Raw genomic sequence first — 15,574 nt, 5'->3', positions numbered from 1 at the left:
GGTTATGTTTTGGCACATTGAATTTTAGAAGGCAGCACATTTTCTGAATACCAGCGCATCAACACAGTGGAAATGATGGACTCTGGGAGAGATTTGTGAAACATGATGATAGAAGTAAAGAAAATGGCTTTTTTAAAATGTCAGAGCACTGTCAGGATGTAAAGCAAAAAGAGAAAAGTACTGGTACTGAAGCTTTAAAAGGTACTTTTGAAATCTGACTTCCCAGAATAAACTTTTACTTTTTCACTTGGAAACAATACACTTCCTTTGAGACTAGGGTATCCCTTTTCCTTGATACAAAAGGGTGTTTCTTTAATCTCTTTGTTGCGTTTCTTCAGTCTTACATAGAGGTGGATAAACGGATATGTACTTCATATGCTTGGGTTAATCCTCAAACACTGTATTGTTGTCCCCTTCTTATTAACTTAGAGTGTACTAGTGTAACTTGCTCGTGTAATAGTTCAAACATTTTTTTTTTAACAGGCATTGCTGAAAGATCCTTTGTATATTGGGCTGAGACACAAGAGAATCAGAGGTCAAGCCTACGATGATCTTCTTGATGAATTCATGGAAGCTGTGACTTCAAGGTATGTGATATATCTGTGCTATTCACTGGTGAATTCCACTGTGAACTTCATCTTGGGAGAAATAAAGTTCAGTAGCTTATGAAAGGAAGAGAGACTTGTTAGGTTCCTGATCATTTTTATTCTGAGTATAGTATTTTATAAGTTTACAACTGCCTGAACTACTTTTATGAACTGCCTTTAATGTTGCAGTTTTGTGAATTCACTGCATGAGTGGTAAAACTCATCTTGAGATGAGTGAACTAGTTTTTCAAACTTCTTTTTTGAGATTTGGGTTAAGTATTTGCCTAATAATTTTCTATGCCTCGTGCTGTGCCTATGTAATTTTCTCTGCTTCTGTGATTTCGTATGTGAGATGTCAGCAGCCTGAAAGAAGCTATCATACTTGGCAACCCCTGCCTCTGCCCCCACCAAAACCATGACAGGAGTAAGCTTTCAATGTTTTGGTTTTAAATGTCATGGTATGGACCTATACCAAGTCAGCTCTTTTTTTTGATTCTTTTTTCCTGTACAGAAAGTAGTTAAATTTATTATTAGACCATGATGCATAAAATAGTTCTTCTCACATGTCAAATAACATGTTTGCTCATATTTTCCTTTTTTGTTAAAATATTTGGGTTTCTAGCCCTGCATTCAATGTGTATACCTAAAATAGCCCACGTAGCGGGATCCTTAGCAGAATGTGTTTTCTGCATCTGCATCCCAAGGCTGGGACTGAGCTGTGGGACGTGGAAATACTTTCCAGCTCCTCAGTCTTGGCTTGTGCCCCATCTGCGTTTTGATTCCATGTTGGTACGTTACCTGGATGTGCACAACCTCTGTTATTCCTGCCCTGGTTCCTGTGCAAAAGAAACTTGGGCAAGCAGGTAGTATTAATTTCCATGTCAGAAGCACATACTGCCTTATGTATTTCTATACTCTTCCCCATCACCCCCAGTTGGTTGACACTCCCTTGTTCATAATCTTTCTATGGAAGTTGCTGGTTTGGCTCTAGCCTGTAATGTGTTTGCTCCTCTTCTGAGTATTCCCTTTCAGATAAAATTGATGCGTTTTCACCTTCCTAATAGAAGGTTCAGAACATTAGAAATGCTCTATGGTCTGTGGACCACATTTTGAGAATCTCTCAACTTAATGCATTCCCTAACTCACCCTTTCTTTAAAAAGAACCACAGTTTTTCATACTGAAGGAAATCATCAGAGTCAAGCAGAAGATTATCTCAATAATGTTTGAAGGTCTGGTTGACATGCTCTTTTTACTTAAACATCTTTAAAACTCTATAATTTTGAGCAATTTTGAGCAATTTGTGTTTGCTTGACCTTCTGAAAGATTACTTCGTTCTCAGCTAAATCTGTCATGGTTGACAACGGTGTCATTTATTTCATGTTTAAGTGGAGCACTTACAAGTTATAATTCAAACTTTGCGTGGTTTACTTGTGAATTGTTTTGCCTGTAGTGTGACATGTATATTGATTATGATACTCATTTGCTAAGGTGAAGGGAAAAGTGATGTAGTTAAATCAAAATCAAGTCCATTTGCTCAATAATTTCATATGTTCCTAAATTCAAATTTGTGTTTAGCATGCTGCTGGCAGACTCAGCACTTGCAGCTGATTCTGGTGTGGTGGGTCTGACTGTTAAAGATGCAGGTTATTATTTGCTTTATTGTGTATTACTTTCCCTTGCCAGCCATTGTGGTGATCTAGGTAATTGTATACTTTGGTTAAATGCTAGTTATCTTTTCCTTGTGAAAGTTTCTCTTATGTTTTTCCTCTTTTCGCTTTTCTTAGCTTTCTGCTGGCTGTTTCACAGAGGGAGTATTTGCTTCACTGATCTTAGATGCATGTTTGGTCTGTTACATTTTAGGTTAGTCATATTTATTGTTAGTTATTGCCATGGTACTCCAGAAGAGGATTTCTTATTTAGCGTTGTCTAATCAATTTTGAGAATGGGAGAAGTTCTGGGGAACTCTGTTGTCGTGTTTTCAGTACCATGGAGTATTCATCTCCAAGACATACATAACCATGAACATGCACAATGCTGTCATGTATTTTTCATAGAATCATTATGGTTGGAAAAGACCTCCAAGATCATCGAGTCCAATAATAAGCCAAATTTAAAGACAGGCTTTTAAGGTGATGACAAATATTTTCAAGTTGGAAAACTGTATTAAATACCTATTTTAGATCTTTTTCACTCTCATAATTCTCCAGAGAAGCCAAATGCTAGTGAGCCAGGTTTTAGCAGCACTGCCTAGGAACGAGTAGGAGTAGGCAGCTGTACAGGACAGTGTACTTTGTACAGGCTTTTCATTGGCTTCCAGGGAATCTTCCTGAATCACCTTGATTGATTGTTAAATTCTGAAAATCTAGATTTTTTGTAAGCTGATGCAGCATCATTTGTAGTGTTTCATGTTGAAACATCTCCTTTATACAGTAAATGTTACTTTATACAGTGAATGTATATATGCTTTATAAAAAAGTGTGTCATAAAAAAGGTATAGTTTCATCAACTACAATACTTTCCTCTTCTCAGCCTCCACTGCTATTCACCCCCAAAAAGTTCTTATGAAACAACATTATTTATGAAAGAGTCAGGATTTTAAAAAAATCTTACAACTTAAACCATCCATTACTAAAAGATTTTGGTGCAGTATCCATTGTGCTATCATGGCAGAATCGAACTAGTACAATGTGATTTTTCCCAGATGTGGGAAGGCAGAAGCATATGGAAAGTATCTGGATTTCTGTTGACATAAATCCAGTGAACAGCTTTTATTTATTTACATATGTATACATTTATCTGTTTGTTTATTTATTACCAGTGCCAGCAGCTGCCCTCTCTGAGGGCAGGTGCTATAATTTCTCTGGACATTGCCAAGTGTTTCTTCCTTTTGTGTCGGAGCGGTAATTTAGGGAAACAGAAATATTATAAATGGAAGGAATGTTTCATAACATGAGAAAAAATGGACAGTTATCTTCATTACTGAAGAACGTAAATCAAACTGAAATTCAGAAACATTTGTGAAGTTTCTGCCCTATGGAGAAATGGGTCATAAAACATTTTATACGTTTTACAGAAGTAAAGTTTTCCAAATGACAAGTTGTTCTTAAATATCTATGTTTGCAGAGGAAACTCTGAGAGGAGGGATTGCTAAACAAGACTCTGGTAGCTGGGATTGATCCACCAAGGCTTCCTGTGTAACCAGAGAAAATAACTCTATCTTTTTATTCCAGTTCCTATTTCTTCCCTACTTTGCCTGATGCAAAGAGAAATATATCAATGGCCAAGAGATATTCATATACAACGAAGGGATTATGGAAACGCTTGAGGGGAAGATATGTAGAATGGAGATGGAACAAGAAATGAAGGGAGAGGAAAAAAGCACCTTTTTAATAACAGGGACTTGAATTTCCTTGTCTGATGCAAAAAGTAGATTTAAAGGGTCTGGAAATTTTTTCCTTATTTTGAAGGACTGTCCTGGTTTTGGCTGGGATAGAGTTAAATTTCTTCCTAGTGCTGTGTTTTGGATTTAGTATGAGAAGAATGTTGATAACACACTGATGTTTTTAGTTGTTGCTAAGTAGTCTATAGTCAAGGACTTTTCAGCTTCCCATGCTCTGCCAGGTGCACAAGAGGCTGGGAGGGAGCATAGCCAGGACAGCTGGCCCAGCTGGCCAACCAGGTATTCCACACCATGTGACGTCACGCTTAGTATATGAATGGTAGGCATGTTCCAGGAAGTAGCGATCGCTATTTTTGGGGCATTGCTCAGTGGGTGGTGAGCAATTGCATTGTGCATCACTCATTTTGTATGTTTTATTGTTATTATTATTATTATTATTACTATTACTATTACTACTATTATTATTATTATTATTTCCTTCCTTTTCTGTTCTATTAAACTGTCTTCATCTCAACCCACGAGTTTTCTCACTCTTACCCTTCTGATTCTCTCCCCATCCCCTGGGGCGGGGGGGGAGTGAGTGAGCGGCTGTGTAGGGTTTGGCTGCCTGCCGGGTTAAACCATGACAAGGACACTACATTTTCACAAATCTGGTAAAGATAACTCCACCTTGAACCCCTCCAAAAAATGCCGGAGTAGGGAAGAACAGCATCCTACCAGCTTGCTTTCTACTGCAGACCGTCCCCAATGGAAGGCACTGTATACTGGGGAGGGACAATATTGACTTGCACCTCTGGTCTGTGAACAGATAGGAAACTTTTAGAAAATGGGAAGAATCTGGTGTAAATCCCCTAGGTTACTTCCTTGCCCACTTACTGCAACCCCAAAGAGTTGGGCGGAATTATTATTCTGTTATAAGCTAAAGCCCATGGATTTATGATGCGTAAAGGCAACCCTGTATCACTCAAATTATCTTTCTGTGTGTGTGTGATGGTGAGTTTTCAGTTTCACTTCAAGATGCAAATAATAGTGGTGGACCCTTGAAAAGTAATATCATGTGTCATGTATGTTCTCTTCTGTAATCATATTTTAATTAAATCCTTCCCCACTCTTTTTATATGCTATGCTTTTCTCAAGTTTGTGAGCTATAAACCAAGCTGCTGACAATTGTAATTCAGGATGTTCTGTCCTAAATTACCATGATGTAGTCATTATTCCTCATTTGCTTGATTACATTATTCACAGATGGTAGCAGGGTTTCATTTCACATCATGTGTAACTTTAAAACAGTGTTTTATGCTAAGTACCGTTTATCGAACTTTGAGAACAACTGTAAAAGTAATATATCCACAAAATAAAAATACACAAATATTGTAATAGATGTTTTCACTTAGTAGATTACATTAGAATATAATTCAATTTGTGAATAACTTAATTAATTCAAACAGCCTTTACTTTTGGCAAGAGAATATATGGGCAAGAAGTCAACATAAAAGGTGCTTATAGCTGTGCATCACTAAGGAAGTGATTGGACCACACAATGGTTCTGACAGTATGTTCAAGCACAGATTGTGAGTACAAGAACATTGGTGCCTCTGTCCTCTTCTGCACTGTAGTGGTGCAAGACCAAGGCTTGTATCATGCCTGTACGTTCCCATATTGTTCAAGTTAAAGAGGCTGTCAGAAAGTGTGCAGGAAGAAATACTGCTGCAACAACTCCCTCCTATGGCAGACTTAGTGAAGATCTTTCTGTTTAGAGATTTTGTCCCTCAGTGGGACATAGGCCCTTCGAGGCAATTTCTCAAGTCTATGACTACCTGTTTCTTCCACCGTTCAGTGAACATTACCTTCCTAGTGAAGATCACTGTGGACAGCAAGATAGGAGAAAGGTGGGTCCTTGGGCAGAAGCCCATACACTGCCTTGACTACAGTTACAGTTGCTCTTTGAAGCTACCCTCAATTCCTTCCTGTGGTTTCATCTGAGGTTCATTTTCAGTCATTGATGGGTTTGTGTTCTTCCTGCAACTGCCTGGTCCCAGGGCTCAGGCTTCCTTGCCCACCTAGACTCCCAGGTGGACTTTGCTTTTACACTGACAGGGTAAAACCATTCAGGAGGATCCTTAGGTTCTTTGCCTATTAAAAAAGGCCTTCAAACTCAAAAACATTGTGGTTTTAAAACAGGGACTATTGCTTTGCATAGTGGAGAGTGTTGTGCAAGAGGAAAACTCAAACAGTTTGCTAAGCAGGGTTTATTTTTTATCCTGGTTCAAGCAGCTGTGATGGTTTGCCTGAGGAAAATCTTCGAATTTTGTAATTCACCATGATGACCTGTACTTATTATCACTTGCAACATTTAAATTCTCAACAGATGATGCCACCTCTAGGAAGTTTGTTAAGGAACCCTGAAATCTTCTGCAGGCTGTGGTGCCTACTGGGGTACCCTGCCTGGAATCATCCTTGCCTACCTATGTAGGGGAAAAAGAGAAATAACTTAGCTGTAGTATGTTTTTTGAGATGGGATGCTTGTGTGCACATTTGCTGCTCCTTCAGTTGCCAAATCCAGGGGACTCTGAGATGGAGGAAAGAAGACTGGGTAGAAGGCATCTACTTCTGTATATTCCATTAGGTAAGGGGGAGCATGTTAATTAATTCACCCCCAGTATTAATATCCTTATAAACAATACATCACAGAAAGAAGAACGTAGGCAAGCAATCTTTCTTTTTGTTATTTGGTGCCTTGCGCCCTTCTTCCTCCCTTTCCTGCTGGTTCATTTGGTGGTACGGTTCTTAAGATCCAATGATTGGGCAGTGGTTGTTTGATACTCCTGGACAAAACCAGCCCACTCTCACCTACTGCACCATGAGATCTGAATTCTGCTTCCTTCTTTTAAAACCTCAGTTTAAACCTGTCCTCTGTTTTGCCATAATCTATATGGCCAGAGGTTTGTGTCCTGCTTTCTCTAACAGCAAAATCAACCATGAAATGTTGTGTCATTTCTTCTCTCTGGACTTAGAACTGCAGAAACGTGTGACTCATGACACTAGTTTATTTATCTTCACATTTTTCCTTACAATTCATTTGTGCTTTCATTAACTGGAATGTGAAAACAGATGGCAGGTGTTGCTTGATTTATTAAGTTGCCCCAGCTAACTTAAGAAAATGTATATATTTTCTAGTAGGGTGTGTTCTATCCATCCTTCTCAATAGCTTTTGTTTCTATTCCATCTCTGGGTCTGTCACTTTTACAGCTTAACACAATGGAGATCAGTTTAAGATTTTTTTGTTTGCTTCTATTGTATAAATAGCCAATAACAACATATCTCTTCTAAAAATAGGACCATCTCTCTTGTCACAGGAGAAGCACTCATCATTTCCCAAACGCGAATATTCTGTGCAGAAGCTCTGAGTCCTTTTCCATCAATGGCCTTGGCAAGGGAAGGGCCTATGCTTTGTCATCTGAAACCACACTCAGCTCTCACAGCAATATAAACTATTCTGATTCATCATTTCCTTTCTTTTGCATACTCTTGAAAAATGCTGACAGCTTGCCAGAGCAGTAATGAATAAATATAAATGTTCCATCCTCTGAGTTTAGGTGACAGTCAAAATGGCAGCAGCAGTGGACATTGCTGGGAATGTTTCAGATAAGATGCAGAAGTGGGATGTGCTCTTCTACTTTGAGGCAGAAAAGGCCTCAGTAGCCGTTTCAGTTTCTTAAGGTTCACCCTATGGCAAAATGGGAATGAAGGCCAAGTCATAAAAGGTTTTCCATTTCATGTGTGATCTGAATCTGCTGTAATGCAATTATAAGGTCTTTCTGAATCTCTTGTAATGCTATTTTCTGCTGCTAAATAATCTGTTTAGCTGCTCAGATGATATAAGTCTGTACTGTGCTGCCTAATGCCCAAGTTTCAAGCCTTTGGCAGTGGAAGCTCAGGAAGATTTGCAGTTGCAAGTATTAGAGTTTTTTTTTTACCTGTAAATAAACCAAAAGTAAAATAAAGCTATGCTGATGAATACTATTACAGTTGTAAGATCTAGCACGGAAAAGATAGAAAATCTGATTTTTAGACCGGTCTTATTTGCATATGAGCTATCCGTTTGTTCATGGCATCATCTTTTACTAGGCTTTGCCTAGAACCTCGCTTGACTCAGTTTCCAGAATGGGCAGAGCAGAAGGAGTAGACTTGGAGTTACACTGGCAGCTGTGCCTCTGGCGTAGGATCTTTTCGGGATTTTGTGACTGGTAACTTTTGACAGCTTTGAAGGCTTCTGCATATTCATTTTATGATTCATTTGAAAACTTGTTATATCTAGGAAAAAGAAAAATCAGTGCTGCAGACCAAGTTAAATTATATCTGATTGCTGGAAATGTTACAAATATGTGCTTTACAAACTTTTCAGACTCAGTAAGTGGCATAAGGAAAAGTGAATCTGTCAGTGAAGCAAAATCGTAGCAGGATAGACAGACTGTAATCACATCAAATTTATTTGCAGAGTCTCCTATTATTGTTTGTAATGTGAGACCTTAGAGAAATTCTTAGCAAAGATCAGCAGAGGAGCCTTGAAGAAATAAAATCTCATTCATCCCTTAAAGAAAACAAAAAGTAATGAGATCCTCAAACACAGTATCGAGGGGGAAGGCTATTGTTTTGGTTTTGTGGTATAAGATAGAGAGAGTGGGGGAATATTTTTAGTATTTTTAATATGCCTCTTGTACCAAAACTGATTTTGGAGCTCAGAATTGGATGTATCCATGTTCTAATAATGCTCAGCCATGTCCCTAACTTGCTGCAGCCATTCAAAACCCAACAAGTGAAGAACACGCTGTTCTTAGGCTTTTCTTCTCCAAACTATTTTAAGAAGGGATTTTTCAAATGGAAAAGGCCTGGGTATTCTCAGTTACTTTCCTTCCTCTTTTATAGATGCAGCAAATGGTGGGCAGGATTCTCAACAGAAGTTAGCTGGTGCAACTGTATTGTAAATGGAGTGAATGTTGATTTATTTGAATAATTTGTGCGAGTGTACTATTTTAACAAGGTTTATATTGTTGTTACAGAAGTATAGTAGTTTTCCAGGCCATCAGAAGCAGCAGTTTCTTAATTTATTTTTTTCCTTTGGAAACTCTAGTAAAGTAAAATATCAAATTTTTGGCTGCAGTTCACGTCAGAATGTAATATATCTGTCCCTTTTATCCCATCTCTATCTCTCTCCCATTACAAGTTAAGAATTATTTATCTAGATTTCAACTCTCAGGAAAACTTTCATTCACTGTCAGTCTGGCTGGTGGGATTGGGTACCTCAGTGCTTCATCCCTCCCCCAGTCCTTTACCCCTGCCAGACAGCGATGCTACTATGCTTTACTCGGGGTATCCTACCCGAACTGCACCTGCTTCCACCTGAGATTCCTGACCTGTGGCAGCGGATCAGCCCGTGCCGTGGGTGCCTCTGCTGCAGCTCGCAGGCTGGGGCTGCAGGATGCCAACAGCTGCGGGACTTCGGTAGCCTGAGATTTGCTAGTAAAAAAAAGCCCTGCTGCCGGAGGGCAGAAGGCAGCAGATACAGCTGAGGCCAGAGTCAATGGTGTCCTCCTGGACTGACCTAGATGTCCTACCCTGCCCAAACCAAGCCTGCCCTGCATGAGGGGGCCTGGACCCACCGAGAGCCACGGTCATCTCCCACCTAGGAAAGACTGAGATCTCTCCTTTCCCTGCACCCTCTAAGGCATATGTGCCAGTTACAAGACGTTTTTAACATACGGCTTGTTGACCACCCTGGGTAGATCTCTTTGACGTAGATCAAATAGTTGGTAGGCTGAATTTCCTGATCTCCTGCTTGAGTACAACTTTTAGAGTTAAATCTGCTTGTTACTGTCACAGAATAAGTATCAGAGGGGTAAGAAGAAAGCTTGGATATTGCAATCCTGCCCAGACTCCTGAGACTGCAGATATTGTGCTTCGTGATAGAAAATGTTTCAGGCAGTGCAGTTTCTGTAATGTGAAACATTGATGTCATGGGCTATGTCGGTTCTCCTTTTAAAGGAAACAGCATTTATCAGATAAAATGCAAACTATAAAACACAAAATATTTAAGAGGATATAGGGGATATAGCAGAGTCATTGCTGCAGACCCAGAGACTGATGAGGCCACTGCGATTTAGTTAAGCCCAACTGATCCACTGCTCAGGAGGGCGCATGACTTGACCAGATCCAGAATATCTAAGAGCTTCCCCATGAATTTGGTGGAACCTGAAAAACACTGCCACCCAGTATCAGTTGTTGTCTGGAGCAATGCTGTGTAAATGTAAAAAAAACCTGTGTAATGTATCATAAGAGTAATTCCCTTGTTTTATGTCTGCTATGGGTTATAAACGTTGGTGCCCAGTTGCCCACAAACAATAAGCCATTAGTAAATATCACTGACATAACCTATCCATCATTTGGATGTTACTGACTTGTTTTGCCACTGGCTGATTTAGCAATAAAACAGAATTTTTGTTTTCAGTTATTAACACATACTCTGTTAAATTATTGGACTGGACTAACCTAAAAATGTAACAATTCATACACCTGACAGAGAATTTGGAACAAGTGTATGAGTGTGGTAGAGGGAAGTTATTAGAGGTGACTGGCAGATTAAATGCTTTAAGGAATTGCATCTTCAGAGTCTCTGTTCATTTGGCCCTGATTCTGAACAAAAATGCTGGAAAACTGTAAATCAGCAGGCATAATTTTGAAAATGCAATTTTTATATAATCCGGGCTATTACCTACTTTCTATTTTTTTGTTTAGAACTTACACAGAGAATAGAAATATACATTGTTCTTAGTTATTTTAAATGGTGCCTTATCACTTGCACCTGGAAAAGTAACAGGCCGACACAGCTCTGCCAGAAAGACTGTCTTGCTTGGTTTGTTCCCAATAGAGAGTCTGTGATACCTTCTCAGTTCCTGTGCTGATTTACTGAGTAAACCTGCATCTGCGCTGATGAAATAAACATAATCATGACCTCTGTTGACATTAATGATGGACAACATCAGTGACCCTAAAAGATTCAGATGATACAAAGGGGGGGAAAAAGTATTGTAACACTGTAAATGTTTTGATATCAATATGTTACCCACTATTTTTTAAACCTTTTGACATGGGTTAGGGAGCTGTAACTGAAGACCAGGACCTTTTTTACTAATATCTTGCATCCCAGCTATACTGATTTGAGGCAGGGGGCAATGTCCTTGGGCGTCAAGGACATGTCTGTGAAGAACTTCATCCCTGTCTGTGTCTGCAGCAGGAGGCGACACTGAGGGGAACTTACTCTGTCCCCAAGGCATGGGCAGCCCCAACTCAGCACAGCCCTTTCCTTCACCCGTTTCTGTCCTGAGGCTCACGAAAACAGATGACAGATTCGACATCTCAAGTTTTTCATGTGTTATGCTTTTAGATTTTGGATGCTACTGTGGTGTTTGTGTATCACTTTTCTCTGATTACATATCCTAACGTATAGTGCATATATGCTCATATCAAATATTTATTTCAGTCTAAGCTGCATTTGTTACCTTACCTGTCGTGGCTCACTGTTTGGTATATCAGATACTTGCAAATTGCTGTATAACTGTATTTTTATACTGGTTTTCACTGTAGTTGTATCCTTTTTTAACAAAATCTAGCATGAGAGAATAGGTACATTGCCATGGGTCTTCAGTGGTTATCCTAGAACTGAAGTAAATTATTTTAGATCTTTTCACACCTGAGTACCAAAGGTTTTTTCTTGTAAGCATTGTCATCACTGTTTTAAAAATTGATAGTGACATTAGACAAACAGCTGTACTCCCAGATTAGATAAACCATAGTATTCCCAAAATTTAACTATCCATGTTCCTTGAGATTCTTGTGAGACAGAGCACTCACTAGGATCAAGGGCTCACAAACAAGTTTTTGTTCAGTCTTCCCAGGAAATTGCGATGGAAACTTCAGTGGCTTCCCTGTCCCTCCTAGAATCTGCAGTACTAATCCATATGTCCTTACATAGCAATAGCAATATAGCCTACTGAAGTGTGCACATATGGCACTTCTAAAAATCAGGATGCTACTCTTTTGGTGCTTAACTGTGGATTTAAATGCTGACTTGTAAAATGGAAGTATTTAACCTTATCCTGAGATTATGGCCATATTAGTCCTTCAGCTGTGCAAACCTTATGATATGAGCCGTCTGCCAGTGATTTGAGACTAGGATCAGAAAGCATGTCAGAACTGAATTCTGAGTTGTATACATTATCAGTATCAGTAAGTATGATCCACTTAAAAATAATATAGAGTACCTTAAATGAAGTATCTTCTATGTCAAGAACATCCTACTTACAGACTTTTTCTCTTTCTTTTCTGTATAATAAATATATCATAATAATATGTCTATTACTGCATTCTCCATCAGTCTGGCCTCTTTATAGTCCTTAAAGCTGTTGCAGAGTAAAATTTTTCCCCCTTTATATGTGGGAACTGGAGCATTATATGACAAAATTGGATTTAGATGTCCTCTTGGGCACAATCCAGTTGCCTAAACACAGGGGTCCAGTGTCATACCCTATCTGGCCTCCAGCTGCTGGTCCAGGTACCTTAGTTGTCCCACACGACCTTAGTCATATCTGCCAGCTCTGTGCGGGTGCTGTGGATACGCTGGAGTGTCTTGGATGGCACTAGGTTCCCGTGTTTGAGCATCTATATCAAACCCAATGTCTATCTGTATCTCTAGGTGTTTGAAGACTTTCAAACACCGGCTCTGAGTGACCTTCCTAGTGTTGCGCAGGAAGACTATAGCAAATAGAGGAGAACCCTAAATATCCTGTGGGGTAGCCTTCCACCTATACAGCTATCCCTGGCCGACTTCTCATATGGATATAGTTTTGGTAAAATTAGAGGTTGCATGCAGATTTTGCACTTGACTTGTTTTGAGTGCTTAGAACTGCCTCTCTCCTTCTAATCCTGCAGTCTCTCTATACCAGTTTCATGCCAATAAGGCATACTGAGAGTTTGCGTAATTGAAGGGAGCTAAAGACTGCTGCTTTTAATTGCAAGATCGTGCAACTGATTTATTTTACTGATTCCTTGTCTTTTTATTTAATCTAGAGGTCAGGAGACAGTATTTGGTATCTGCAGAATTTCTGACACTTTTTGGAAATTCCAGATACACATCTTATTTCTGCATTAGCAATCACTAGTGTTTATACACCACTGTAAAAAATATTAGCATGGAAATGGCTGAAAAATGCAATACGACACTTCAGACCCACTCCCACATGTAAATGCAGTTAACTGACACTTCGTTGACGCCCACGGTGGTGCCAGTGCTAACGATGTCTGAATAAATCATGTAATCTGCTTAGCTAATGTGTTTGTTTAATTACAAAATTACAAAAGTTCTTTGTGATTTTATAAGCGAGTTTATTTGAATAACTGGATTTCTAGAGTTCCAAAGGATGCTGATTGTGTCCCCAGAAGCAGATAATAGTTATCCGGTAGGTCATCTTTATATAACTGGGGGTGCATATGAGAGAAAAAAGGAACACATTTTGAAAAATAGACTGGAGTTTCAGTGATTCAGAGATCTTTTTCTCCTAATCCCTCACTCTTCTAGATCTTGCTAATAATTAGGGGGAAGAATTTCTACTGCTCTCCCTGCATTGGCTCTTGCAAATTCTTTGGCATTTTATCTCCGGCACAGTGTTACTTTGATATTTCTCCTTGTAAAAATGGGATTTAGCTTAGTACAAAACCAGAAAGTTATCTGTTTCAAACATTATACTTTGGAAACAGTGAGAGAAGTATCACTTAATTGGTTAACTTTATTTCAGAATTTGGTGGATTTTACCATCAAAGTTAATCATTCATCTACTTGCTGGTCTGTAGCAAGCCTAAATGGCTACTGGAAAGAGATTGCTGGGAGGGTTTGCTGAAAATGAACTATGCAGATTTTAATAAAAATTGAGTTAAATACTGCTAGAAGAAATTAAGCCTTCTTTCTAGAATCTATTTCTGCAAATATTTAGTTAAATGATACTATAAAATTTATTTAATTATAATTGCTTTGTGATTAATTCTTACTGCTAAAAGTAAATTCTGTCTTTTTTTTTTGTTTCCCTTTTTTTAAAAACCTTAATGGAATAGATATTTAGAATCATTGCTCTTGCTTGGGATAGAGCTCTGATCTAGAAAACATGCACAGGTGTTACTTTTCCTTTTATAAAACATATGCAGAGGAGCAAGCTTATTTGTGTCTGTTAGATAAACTGAAATGTTGTAATGGTAGTTATTAATATCAGAAGAGTCTGCAAATCTGAAAGCATATTGAGAGAAAATGCAGGAAAAAATAGTGCTTTTTAAATAAGCCATTAGCTGCCACATATGATTAAACTTATATTGTATTAATTTTAGGTCCTGTACAAGCTTTGCAAATGTTTAACCAGCTTATTTTTTGCCTAGATCTCATCTGGGTTTGTGGTTCCATACTTAAGGATAGAAAACACTTCTGGTGCAAGTCTCTGAAATACTACAGTTCTCACAGTAATCTCGTAACTCGCATGCTTTAACGAACTATGAGAATCTTCAAATTTAGCAATAATATTTAAGTCCACTTGCTTACATATACTTTGATCCTGCACTAAAATTAATGGATTTTATTTATTTACTTTTTTTTTAGCTTCTTTTAGTAGATGCAGAATAGAAAGCCTGCCTTGTTAGAGGTTTTGCACCCATCAGCCCTGGAGTCTGAAAACCTATGGAGTCCATTTCTGTCGCTGGGCATAATGGTCCAGACATTTAGAGATCTTTTTACAGTATTGAGTTTTTATTAAAAGGGCTTTGATTAGGGTTTTGATTAATCTTTTCTTCTGAAAAATTGATTATGATCTGAGCATGTATTTGACTTCTGGAATACTACATTTCTTCAGCTGTGTGACTGCAGTGATTCTACTGAATTGATACTGGAGAAAACTCCTAATTAAATCGATCCTTCACATTTATTCCAGCTGATTTAAGAATGTCATAACAGTTACAAAGAAGTGCTCTATTAAATTTGTTAATGATTCTAAATTTGTATTAAAAAAGTGATTTTTCAGCTTAAGCCAGACTACACAATGTTAAGTTTGTTTTCTTTTCTTTGCCAGAAGAGTATAGAAGCTGTAAATTATATATGGAAAATATTTTTAAAGAACAGTATTTTCAGGATAAGAGAACTGACTGCAGCTGGTTTGGTATATTTTCCAAATCAGATTTCAAAATGGGAACCAGCTGCTCATCTGTTGCTCTTAGCTGAAATGCCAGCATATGCTGGTTTTCGCACGATGGCCATTTTTGAAATAGTATACATGAGGAATACTGCATGTGATCTTGATGTCAGATTCAGTTGCAAAGTATCCTCACCGGTCGCAGCACCACCTTCAAATGCTGCAGGCCCCTATCTTAAAGACATTTGAGTGACTTGTTTGCCAAAAATCCAAAATAAAACTAATGAGGGAACCGTGGCGTATAGCATCCGGTGTGCATTTTCAGCAAGCTTTCTACCTGAATTAATCAAGTTACTTGCAGCTGTGC

General features: G+C 38.5%; 1 protein-coding gene across 1 annotated transcript in view; it reads left to right on the top strand.

The window, feature by feature from the left end:
* ME1 (malic enzyme 1) overlaps nt 1-15,574 on the top strand; it is a 189,315-nt gene that overhangs the window by 105,935 nt on the left and 67,806 nt on the right. Inside the window, exon 6 of the mRNA XM_075145397.1 lies at nt 484-587. Coding sequence (XP_075001498.1) covers nt 484-587 — 104 coding nt within the window. The remainder of the gene's footprint in view (nt 1-483; nt 588-15,574) is intronic.

This window comes from Calonectris borealis, chromosome 3 (genome assembly GCF_964195595.1).
Source record: "Calonectris borealis chromosome 3, bCalBor7.hap1.2, whole genome shotgun sequence".
Taxonomy (NCBI): domain Eukaryota; kingdom Metazoa; phylum Chordata; class Aves; order Procellariiformes; family Procellariidae; genus Calonectris; species Calonectris borealis.
This window is presented reverse-complemented; position numbering and strand designations above follow the sequence as displayed.